Consider the following 12,649-nt stretch of genomic DNA (forward strand, 5'->3'; position numbering starts at 1 on the left):
ATGAACATCGAAAGGTAGCATGTAATTTTCATTGTGGGTCTCATCATTAGGTTCAAGTTCAATTCTTATCCAACATATAAGGAATGCGATATCACGTTGTGTGGCTTTTTGCGGGATACCAACACCAACAAACTACGGTAGGCTACATAGTTTGTCAAATATTTTTATGGAATGGGACCAACAACACATCTCGTCGAAAGTAATATGCGCACACAGTACGGCAATCGTACGCAGTAATGCTCTGCCATATTTCTGTTGAACAGTATAAATGTTTGCAATACTAGACGTTTACGTGTACAGTATTGAATGTGTTTGAATACGTTTCAGTGATTACATGGTGTGAAGAGGTCTCAGATCTGCGATTCCCAGTGTGATACACAACTGCAATTCAGTTGATTGTCTTAATTTAAATAAATTAGCATCTTTAGTAAATGTTTTTCTTTAATTGTAAATTTAATTTAACTTAACCTGCTCGGCTACTGTATTTGAACGTTTTCCATGATGATTATACTAGGAGAGCCACATTATTGTTATTATGACTGTATTTAGGTGGTACTTGGGTGTAAAAAGTTTGAGAATCACGCAGTTAAATTATAAGGACAAAGGTTTTTCAAATATGTAAATGTGGCTTTAAAACGCTTTAAATGTGTAACACGTGCATGAATAACTGAACTGGAAGCTACAATTTTTGCTCTTCCGTTCCTTTTAATGAGAATGTTGGTGGCGCAAAATGTTGTAGAACGACTCTTAACAAAAACGGAGTACATTATTTGACATTTTATGATAAAAAAAACACCGTATAACCCTCATTAACCTGATGTCAGTACCTGCAAAAGGCCACTAGGCGTCAGTATTGCTTTGCCAACGCTTTCTTGTTCAATCTGTATTGCGTCTGTCAGGCGTCGACAACGGGGTAGGAGTTTGACTTTATTATAAGAGAGTTTTGTAATTTATTATACAGTGAGTGTCAACTTCTTGTTGCACTCGTACGGCAATTGGAGTTGGGGGGGGCATTAAAATGTGAATTTAAACATCGCCTGTAGGTTCGCCAAGGTTTTTACTTGACTTCACATGATTTCCTGCTTTGGTTGGGTTGGACATCACTTTGGAGGTTTCCACGCTATCAACACGCACGTTAAGACAAGAGTCGGAGATTGACCAGGCACGTGTAAAACAAGACAAACAAAAATGAAAGAAAGAAAGGAGAAACGCTAGTCTATTGCTATTGTCGAAAACCATGCAAAATATTCATCATGATGTGAGGGACAAAACCACACAAAGTCCTTGGGGGGGAGGGGGGGTCAAATGAGATTCTCATCCCGAGGCGCTGAAATGAAGACATCACGGTTGTTATTATAAGTGGAGCCATTGTGCCACAATAGGGAAAAAGCCATCTAAGCACTTTGCTTAACGTTGTTCAGTTACGAAAGTCACAAAACATTTAATAATTTAGATAGGGTTGAGTCTATTTCCAAAAGTAGTACAGTTGGCAAAGGGAGTATGCTGAAGTGATACATGTTGATTGGTGGGAGACTAAGTTCAGCCTGTGTTGTTATGGAGTCTTTACCGCATTAGGTGCTTTTTTTTTTGTAATAATCTGTAAATTGTTTATTTTTAACAGAAATGTAAATTAAATTCCAAATGAAGTTCAAGTGTTTTGGGATCACAGTTGGTGGTAAATTCAATATTTAAACTATGTACATAGGCAATTTAAAAAAAAAACCTTTTTTTGCTTCAGTTCATGTTTGAGGTTCACCGTTTGTGAATTTTACTGATTTTTTTTTTTAAACCTGCTCCTCCATTATTTGTTTAAAAAAAAACTCAGATTATGGGGATTTCTTATTGACTTATTTATGATTTTCCAGACACTTTGGTTTGGTATGGTTGATACCACAGGTACCCAACATTGAAATACAAACAGTTAATTTTCCCATGTATTTTAAAATATGGATGATTGGTTTTGCTAACCTTCTAATAGTAATATAGATTTTTAAAAATAATTTTTTAATGCCTAGTTACTTTTTCACCAAACCTGGAACACAGTTGCTCTAAGGAAGAATTTATGAAACGATACATCTCAACAAGAGACCAACACTGGATGTCAGGGAGGAGCCAAGTTTAGTCCAGGTAAAAGCAGAAACTCTTTATCGCATATGCATGTTCATGTGCAATTCATCTATAAGACATTACTTTTAAGGGTAGAGTTATGGGATCAGTTTAAAGTGTTGATAAGATGTTTTGGGCTCATAGTTTGTGCTTATATTTATAGTTTAAACCATTAAAGGGACTTTAAAGCATTATTTGGGCATCGGTTACGTGCATTTTTTTTTCACTCTTCGTAGAATGGCTCCATATCTCGTCATGTGCTGGCAATCTGACAACAGACTAATAACCATTAGTGCACTCAGGAGGATAGTGTTCATAGAGATAAGATCCCGTGGATGTTATGAAAGGTGGATATAAGGGCTTAAAGGTAAGCAAAGATGATGGGAGAGAGAAAGAGAGTCAAGGCAAAAACACAAGGCGCAGTGGTGAGGGCGGAGGTCAAGTCAGCGCAGGTCGTACTCGTCCTCCTGTATGGTCTTCTTGATGCGCAGGAGCATGGTAGTGAGCCACTGGTCAAGCCGCGAGATGGTGTCAAACTCCTTAACCTGTTCAAATTAAAAACATCAATCAATCAATAAAACACGGTTTTATTTTAGACCAAAGTTACTATACTTAAAAAAAAAAACTAATGAAATAACTGAATTTAAAATTGAAAAAAACAAAATAAAACCAAAAAAAGTAAACTGAGAAGTACATCTTTCATTTATGAAACTAACTAAAAATTACAGGAAAAACGTTCTTTGTTTTTGTCTATGGCAATTAATATCATACGTGAGCTTTCAGGATTTATGTTCTTATTTTGGTTTTGCTGCACATCCAGACAGAAGGAAGGTTCAACTGTTGTTTTTTGCAGTTTACTTCATTACACAATACTGACTTTAAAAAAAATATATATATATATATCATTGTGTACTTGACAAGAACTTTAAATATTAAAAAAAAAACTAAAATTAAACCTAAACAAAAATGAAGCTAAATAAAATTGAATAAAAACTAACAAACTTGCTCTAAAAAACTAATTAAAACTAAGTGAATTTAAAAACAAAACAAAAGATACGGCGAAATTACAGGCTAACCATTATGAGAAAAAAAAATCAATCACAACTATTGTAATCCATGTCGAGTCAGAAATGCACAACAGCACAACACAAAGGTTTCCACTCACCGAATCGGTGTAGGCGTCCACGTTCTGTTCTTCATAAGCCTCAAGGAGTTTCTGGTCAAGAAAAAAAAAAAAAGCAGATTTTTCAAGCAAGAGTGCAGCACAGTACCACGTTGTGGGCAGCACTGAGGTCAACTGGATGAACAGGTAGTGTAAATAAATGTATGCCTCTGAGTAATGCTGCACTCTATGATTGAACATTTTGATGTCTCAATGTACAATGTTTAAATCTCTTTTGTTGTTTGTGACGGAAGCTACCTTCAACAGTTGCTTGAAAGTTTGTGTGTTGAAGGAAAGAGAGATCGAAACACTTAAGGAACCGGAGTTCCCTACCCCTGATCAAGACTAATTTCCATTCACAAATCTAAGTGGTTCCACATCACATGTTAGCATTAAGCTAGCAGGCCTTCATGAAAATTGATGTGCGTTAAAAAAAAGAAAATAAAATCCACTCCTATTAATTTTAATTGGTGTCAATAGTATGTGGAATTTAGAGATACGATACCCTCTATGGATGTCCCGATCAGCTTTTCTGGCACCAGAGTCTGATTTGCTTTTAAGTACTGAATCTGCTGACACAGAGTTGCGATCCAATACCTCGACAATGCATTAAGGGGAAAAAAAAGCGTTCTGACGTGTCACAGTTGCTAACCTGTCTGTCACTTTCTCAGCTCTCTCAACTCTTTAACGATGTTATTGCACGAGGACGCTTCTTTATATCAGGCAAGGCAGACTTATTTAGGGGCATTTTTGGGGTTGCTTCTCCCTCCATTCAAGCTATGAAGACAATCCCACCGCTCTGTCTCTGCCTACAGGAAAGCTTTGCACAGCTGAGAACACGAGTCTCCGGGTGTGTGCGGGTCACACTTAACTACATCGCTTAAAAAAAAAAAAATTGGCATTGTGAAATTTAAAACGAAGCTAATACTGTTCTATTTGGCAAGATATTTGCTCATTTGGATTATTTTGTAGCTTTGTGACCTTTAAATGCTCATAAAATAATAAAACCAATCTTTTTCACCCAAAACCAGATCAGTTTAAAGTCACGCGAACAACCCCAATTTCCGATCGGATCGGGACAATCCTAGTACTCTAATTTCCAGCTGATATCGTTAATATATACATTACCAGTAAAATACATAAATAGACAGTTGACAAGTTCATGGTTGAGTTAGTGTTTTTCCAAAGACTTAACAGGCGACCTTGCTCCAAAGACGGAACCTACCTTCAACAGCTTGCACTCTCGAGAGTCCGAAAAGGCCGGGAACATTTCTTCATACTTCTGCACAGCCAGCTAACACGGTGCGAGAAATGCTGAGTATTATTACCGTGACGGGAGGCACAGTTCAAAGCGTCAGTGCGCAGTCACCGCGACTCACTTTGGCATTGAGCATGTCCACGCAGAAATGACAGAGCGCCGCTTTGAAGAAGTGATCCTTGGCGCTGTATTTGAGCAGCGTGCTGTCCATGGCGTGAGTGCCCACCTTCAATAGACAAGCAAAACACTACAGGGAGCCAAATTCACGTTTGTGTAAAATGACCATTCAAGGTTGGCACAAAACCGCCAAACAGCAAACCAACATTCATTGCCAGAACTCATTTTGTATATTTTTTTCACACACACAAAAATGATAAAAAAATCAACTCACTCATAATGCGACTATTATCGAGGTACTATGTGTGTCATGCATGAAATGCCAAATATTCCAAAAATTAGGCATAATCACATTGTAATCACATGCCTGCCAACTATTGGTGAATGGTGATGTTACAACATAAAACTACAGTCAACCTCTGCATAGTCACAGTTCGGCATGCACATTCACATTTACGGTACTCAGATTTATTTATTTTCAATTTTTTTTTATTTTTTATAACGACTAAGTTGTTGAAGTATCATACTCTCCGACTGTGTCAGGTGCAAGTGTGCATTTGTTTGCATGTATGAGAACACTTTTTAGTTTGGTTGGAGCTCGATGATGGGCCCCCTTGTCAGCCAGTGAGTGTATCGGCATTTGAAGCTGACCTGCTCATAGATTTCAATGGCTTTGTGGTATTGCTCCAGCTGGGCAGCGTAGGTGGCGACCTTTAAAAGGCACTTGTTGGCCGAACTGTGAAAAGTCAAGCAAAGCGCTGCTCAGTCTAAGGTGCAGGATGACAAAAAAGAAACCTGATGATGACTACAGTAAGACTGCTGATGGGTTTTACATTCACCTGGTGGATTCTTCACCTTTGTAATAATCTGCGGCTTGTTCATAATGAGCGATGGCCTGCGAGGAAAAGATGCATGTGGGTCATTTAATTTTGAATTTCACTTGATATATCTAAATGATGTCTGAAAATTTTTTCAGACATCATTTGCATTCATGCATTTGCATTCATGCAAATGTAGCATCTCTGAGAATAGCAAATTTAAAAAAAACTGTTCAAGGAGTAAAAGAGGAAAAGGACAAAAAAAGAAGATGTCAGACGCCTTTGTTATGGCACTACGAAACATGGCAGGAGGAAGCCTTCTATTTTGTGGTCTCATGTTTTTTGTCCAACATTTTGGTGTACTTATCCAAATATGTCTTTATCTAACGTTACAAATATTTTTTCAAAAGGTGCGTCAAATATTTGCACACATTTGTAGAATATTTGGCATTACAGTTGGACATTTCTGGATTTTTCATGTACTGGTAATATCGATTTTTTTCAATGCGTGTTCTTTTTTTATTTAAAAAAGTGCATATTTCAGCAAAAGGTTTTGTATTTTTTATCTCATGCCTGTATTAGTTTCTGATAGTTTCTATAATTTTAATATATATAACTTCTTACTTTTTAAAAATGGGTGTATTTTTCCATTTAATATTTGTTCATTTTTGTCTACGGTGTTCGACTGGTTGATACTCTCAAAAAAGGTTTGAGACACCAACTGCATGTTGATGTCACAAGATGTTTTTCTTTTTGTCGACTACTTTTGTCTATACGGAGCTCCTCAACTCAATTCCTCACTTCCTGAGGCTGCTGAGGAAGCATGGCCTGCCACAGGAGGTGCTACGACAGTTCTACACGGCAGTCATCGAATCAATCCTGTGTTCTTCCATCACGGTTTGGTTTGGGGCCACCACAAAAAAGGACAAAATCCGACTTCAACGGACAGTTAGGACGGCGGAAAAAATCGTTGGCACCGCCCTACCCACTCTTGAGGACTTGCACACTGCAAGAATCAAGACAAGGGCACGGAAAATCCTCCTGGATCCCCCGCACCCTGCCCACCACCTTTTCCAGCTACTCCCCTCAGGCAGACGCTACAGATCCATGCGCACCAAATCCAGTAGACACTTAAACAGCTTCTTCCCTCTAGCCTTAAACAGTCACTGACGTAGTCACTCTTCTTGTACTACAAATACTGCTACTGGTTACTCTAAAATGGTTCAATGATTTGTTGTTTACGATGATACTAATGCAGCGTGTTATACCGGAGACAAATTCCTTGTGTGTTCTACATACTTGGCCAATAAAGATGATTCTGATTCTGAATTCAACATAGTTCCTTGGTCCCAAGATGTGCGCACAAAAACAACAAAAAATTGGTGATAAATATTTTTTTGCAAACTACAGACAAGACTCCCCCCCCAAAAAAAAACCTTGATATGTGAACTTGCTAAAGACGAACCACAAATATGCTTAGTTCAATGTATTTTGGAACATTTTCTAACAATTTGTAATTTTTCTCAACTTTTTGTTGAATATTTGGATCTTATTTTAATTTCATATTTTTGATTTTTTTTCAACAAACGGTGCACTGTATTCTAAATTTTCAGAATTTTAAGTTCTTTTCCATGTCTTTTTTACCATTTTTCTAATATGTCTGGATATTATTTTTCCTCATTACTCTTGGATGAACTTTTTTACCATTTTTCTAATATGTCTGAATATTGTTTTTCCTCATACGTTTGGATTAACTTTGGCTCTTTTTAGACAGTGTAAGCATGACTGAGGTTTTGACTTTAGGCACCTTATCGATGTCCACCATCTCCGTCTCGTAGATTTCAGCGATGCCCATGTGATGTTTGGCTGCAATAGTGAAGCGGCCCTGAAGTGACCCAAAAAAACCCATAATAAATTATACAATTGAATAAACACATACAATTGGAAAATAAAAAATAAATGCAAACTCACCATATCTGTGTATATCTCAATAGCTCGGTTTAGACAGTTTATGGCCTCTGTTGACACAAGGAATAAATAAAATACATTCACCAACCACAAAATAATGACATCCAATACAGCAATCCCCTGCATATTTTTTTTTCAAAGATGGTGCCCGGGTCGGCAGCAGTCTGCAAGTGCTCTTCAAGAGCCTTGCTTTTTTTTTGTTGTTTTTTGTTATTTTTGTGTTTTCTTTTGTCACATGGTGTTGTTGTTACATCGTGTGGACCTGATGTGGATTTTTTTTCAGCATTTTTTGGCCATGACATTCGTCAAAGGAGAAGAATCTGTGCTTGGTGGTTGCGCCTTCTCGGCAGCATTTGTGTACCAGCACTGATTTTTGATTGGGAAGAATGTCGGCGCTCTTTGACTGCCGGTGCCGGCGCTTGTGTTTTTTGCGCCTGTAATGGGCAGCATTTTTCACAGCCCCGTTTTGTTCAGCGGAAACGTCGGTGCTGTTGGACAGTCTGCGGCTGCGTGGATGGATGACAAGGTTAAGAACCACTGTTTTATTCAGTAAGGCTACTAAATAATTTGGGAAAACCCAGGTGATGATGTCACATCATCATGACAACATTTGCCTTAACTGGAGGCACTGCCAGTGACGGTGCACAGAAACAAGTGCCAACAAATGACGCGGCCAAAATGGGAAGCTGAAAGAGGGTTTCGTGATGCAAGATGTACACACAAAGTATAAATTATGATCGAAGGTAGTGGAGCTGTTGCAGCAGGCTGCCAACTCTAGAGATTTCACTTTTGAAATCATTCAGACTCATAATTGGCCACATTAGAGTCATTTTCATTTAGATGACGCAAGAGTATTAGAAATACTTCTCGGTGTCATGCCAGTGCAGTTCTACAATCACAATAATAAATCACATGGTCAAATGAATACGTCTCAAAAGTCAGCAGTCCCTTTCTTTGTAAGGGCAGAATGTATAATGATGCCATTCGGTGTCAATATCGGACACTTTTACCTTGCGGGTCGGCTTTTTTGAAGGCGTTTCCGGCATCTATGAAGTTGGTGGCCGCGTCGTGTTTGCTCTGCATCTGCAGGTGGAGGCGAGCCGCCTGGGAGAAGGCATTCCCCGCCGCTGCAAAAAGAGGACAGTCCGCGTGAAAACAGAAATAAAGGAGCAAGAAAGGTGCTGGTGATAAGGAAAAATCAACATACCACACCAGTTCTTTGCCATCTTGAACATGTTGGCGGCCCTCACGTACATGTCACAGGCCTCTTCCTGCTTGGAGGAACCCCTGCACATGACATAAAGCAGATTTATAATTAATATTTATCATGACCTTCTTGAACAACTGACCTGTAATTTCATAGCATCTACCATCTTTCACATCACTGTAATGCCATTGTTGCTGGAGTTCTTCTTGCTTTGTCGCCCTCCATCATTTGCATTATTCTGTTGTTGATCAGTATTACTGCACTGTTGCACACTTTCTTTTGCTTCATGACTGTTTACTTGGATCTAAGGACCTCTGCGCTTGTACTAGTGAATACTATGTCAGGTAGGTAGGAGCCCTGTTAGTCATTTGGAAGACTGAAAATTATGTTCTGGCATAATTGCAAGCACACAGTCCCCACCCATGAGTTTTGAGCGCAATGGGCTGCTCCAGCTCATCCTGCTGCGCTTCTGGCACAACGCCGCAACAACAAGTCAAATGAATAAATGTAAGAGAATATTTGATAAAAACATCACTTCATTTGTCACAGCTTTATTGTATATATTGTGGTATTGTCAAGAAGGAGTCTTGGATTTCTTTCGACTCACTGTATTCTTGGTTGTTAACACACAAAGTTAACATGTCATTCATTCTATGTGTAAAGTCACCACCGCCGTGAGATTTTTTTAAACGTAAACTCTGCCTTGGCTCAATAAAGGTTGAGAAACACTGCTGTAAACAAATGATGACTGACAGCTGCTGACGAGTACGGCCTATTCCACTAGATGGCGCAACCTGATGAACATACAATATTAGCCGTTTTTGGCACGAAATACCGGTAATTCATGTTAATCATTCACTATTCTTGTGGTGAGCATTGTGGAAAAGCAAGCATGCTTCCTCACAACAAGCAATCCTCCATTTCATTCTGTGTGTATTGACAATTCCAACATCAGCGTCCACGCAGTTTTAAGTCGTTTAAGCAGTAACCACATTAGACGTAAATGCCTTAAAATTCTCCGTAACGACCAAATCACACATACAAAACAGACAGTGGGAGTAATAAAGAGGATTTTCATCAGATATTACTTGTCACGTATCGCCGCTACCTTTTCCGCTTAGTTGGCCCTTTAGCTAACGCGGCTACAGTGGTGCCACTCACCCGAAAAGTGCCCCAAAAAAAGACTGTGATGACTTCAACTTCTTTTCAGCTTCGGCCATCAAAGCCGTGGCTTCCTTCTCTTTGCCGCTGTTGTCCATGCTGGGGGCGAGTCTCTCAGTTTAGAGAGAGGAGGTGACAAAAAAGGGGAGAAGTCAACAAACTTTTAGCATAAGCGACAGCCGTTGATTTGATTCGAGTCGCCAGTTCCCTGTCACGTGACATGGAAACACCGGAAACGCTCTCTCGGCGCGTTCAGTGACTGCCAGTAAAACTGATATGTCACCAAAAAATACTTTGGTACATTATTTCACATTGGCAGTGCAGAAAATGCACAAACAAATTAATGATGATGATATAGTGACTGTTTCGGCCCATTACGTCAGAAAATAAGCAAAAATGTTGATGATTGTTTTCTAAAGTAAAACCAAATGTTTGAAAATGGTTTATTTTGATTCAACATCAGTCTGCTTTAACGGAGGACGACTCAAATCTGAGAATATTTACTGTCGAGACGTTGAAATACCAAGAATTCTGACATTTCTCTAAATTAAACGACGTATCTAAATGATTGTCAAAAATAATCATCAATGAATTTGAAAATAGATTACTTTTCGATTAATCATTGCACATTACAAATAATGATTCAATTAAAAAGCATTTGCACAAAATAAAGTTAATTGAAAGTGGAATCTCAATGAAAGTTTGAAAGCAAATACTCCAGTCCGTAACTTTTTTGTGTACAGTATAGGGAAAAGAAAACTAATTTTCCCCCATGCCACTACTAGAAGAAATAATACAATGCTGACGAAGCCTGTCGACTCCTGTAACATTTTGCTATATTTTCCAGTATTTTATCTTTTATATTTGGTGTCGACAGGTGACATTCCCACTCTGGCACACAGAAAATGACACATTGGACATGACACAATTTACTTTGCAATGAACAGAGCGTGGCCGTTTCCCCCCATTTATTAAATGATAACTAAACATATTACTTTGCATTTCTGTTGCAGAAAATATTCATACAATTACCTCTTCAAACAATTCATCTTTTTTAACACATCTGCTAGAATAAACGTGTTCTCGAAGCACACAGTGGGGAGGTGGGGCTATGCATAACTATGTCGACGGCTCTGTTGTTGCAATGCATAGTTTCAGCCTTGGGGGTGACAGAAGCTACGAACTGCAACTTTATAGATCAAACGCAAATGGATTGTGATTAAAAGTTAAATAGAACGGAATTATACTAAACAGATGCACTACATTGGATTTGAAAAAGCCCTTGGAAAACGATGCACAGATTGAATGTTTATTTCAGTGCTTCCTTTTTGTACCACGAGAGGACACTGCATACCACTAGTGGTACTTCTACCACGCGTTGAGTCTCTACACTCAAAAATAAGATCCTTCGGATTTACCGGTACTTAATTTGAACATGTACATCGGTTGCACATGATTCAAATTGTGGTACAGATGTCATTTTCTTGTGTTTTCCTCCAAAATAAACAAAAAATAAGATTTTGTTTAATACAGTCTGATCATTTGCAAGCAAAAAGCAAGCACTTTTTTCAGTTTTTTTTTTACTTAAGTAAATGCACGAGTCATTTACTTAAAAGTAAAAAAGTAAATACCTTGAGAAGTGCAACTCTAAAAAGTGAAAATATTTTTTTATTGTCGACGATACACATTACAGTCTTTTTTGATCATTTGTTTTGGGTAAAAAAAAAACACCCCAGTACACAAAAAGGTTTCCCTTATTTATTAAATTGCATTGTGCTCGTACTGAGATGAAAAAAAATCTCCGAGCATGGCTTTAAACCCAGCTAAATATTGAGAGGGTAATTAGGACTCCACTCACTATATGTCCTGCATTACCAAAACCAAACAATATAAGGAGTGCGAAAGTGCGAAATTAGCTAATGATGTATTACCTGAAAAAAATATACCTGACGTTTGTTTTTGTTTTTCAGGTTGCAAAGAGAATTTTCTAATGGCAGTAGCCAGGGGTTTTAGGCTGCCACAAGACAACACATTGACTATGAATCATTCTCGGACACATAACATCCATCCATCCATTTTCCGAACCGCTTGATCCTCACTAGGGTCGCGGGGGGTGCTGGAGCCTATCCCAGCCGTCTTCGGGCAGTAGGCGGGGACACCCTGAATCAGTTGCCAGCCAATCGCAGGGCACACAGAGACGAACAACCATTCACGCCCACACTCACACCTAGGGACAATTTAGAGCGTCCAATCAGCCTGCCATGCATGTCTTTGGAATGTGGGAGGAAACCGGAGCACCCGGAGAAACCCCACGCAGGCCCGGGGAGAACATGCAAACTCCACACAGGGAGGCCGGAGCTGGAATCGAACCCGGTACCTCTGCACTGTGAAGCCGACGTGCTAACCACTGGACTACCGGGCCGCCCGGACACATAACATAACATTAAAATATATATGTCTGTGGAATATTTTGCTTCTCCAAATCCATTGCATCATCATTGCTAATGTGCCATGGTTCACATTTCTTCATGTTGCTGTTCTCCTTGTTTTTTTTCCCTACCCCAGTTGATCAAAAGTTCAGCCGCACTTGACTGTATCTGTTTCTATTTACATGTGTTTTGAGTCATGTCATCGTCGTTGGAGGTTGAAAACAGTAATGAGCCCATTTAGACAAAGTAAGGGTTTGGAAGAACAAATATCAATTTTCAAAAGCAGAAGGTAAAAGTATGAAGTCATCAGAATAAAAACCTCAAGTCAAGTACAGAAACCTGAAAAAAACACTTCAAGTAAAGTAGCTAATTATTTATACTTTGTTAATTCACATTGCTGGGGACTTGAATCATTGCGATTTG

General features: G+C 38.8%; 1 protein-coding gene across 1 annotated transcript; it reads right to left on the reverse strand.

Annotated features, from left to right (window-relative positions):
- Positions 1-685: 685 nt before the first annotated feature.
- On the reverse strand, positions 686-10,001 carry napab (N-ethylmaleimide-sensitive factor attachment protein, alpha b). Its single transcript, XM_086125999.1, has 11 exons — positions 9,798-10,001; positions 8,637-8,716; positions 8,440-8,556; positions 7,433-7,479; positions 7,269-7,346; positions 5,483-5,538; positions 5,295-5,379; positions 4,648-4,752; positions 4,494-4,562; positions 3,272-3,322; positions 686-2,651 (listed from the first exon to the last, which is right to left on the reverse strand). The coding sequence occupies exons 1-11, from the start codon at positions 9,893-9,895 to the stop codon at positions 2,550-2,552; spliced, it is 888 nt and encodes a 295-aa protein (XP_085982125.1). The 5' UTR covers positions 9,896-10,001; the 3' UTR covers positions 686-2,549.
- Positions 10,002-12,649: the final 2,648 nt, after the last annotated feature.

This window comes from Hippocampus guttulatus, chromosome 12 (assembly GCF_054856545.1).
Source record: "Hippocampus guttulatus isolate MCC_2025c chromosome 12, RoL_Hgut_1.0, whole genome shotgun sequence".
NCBI classification, from domain to species: Eukaryota; Metazoa; Chordata; class Actinopteri; order Syngnathiformes; family Syngnathidae; genus Hippocampus; species Hippocampus guttulatus.

What these genes read in the sequence shown, in the direction of transcription:
- napab (XM_086125999.1), bottom strand. Translation starts at nt 9,895, where the DNA reads ATGGACAACAGCGGCAAAGAGAAGGAAGCCACGGCTTTGATGGCCGAA. An exon ending in GATGGCAAAGAACTGGTGTG is followed by an intron (nt 8,557 to 8,636) that starts GTATGTTGATTT and finishes CTCTTTTTGCAG; the next exon opens with CGGCGGGGAATGCCTTCTCC. An exon ending in CCATTGAAATCTATGAGCAG is followed by an intron (nt 4,753 to 5,294) that starts GTCAGCTTCAAA and finishes TGTCTATTGAAG; the next exon opens with GTGGGCACTCACGCCATGGA.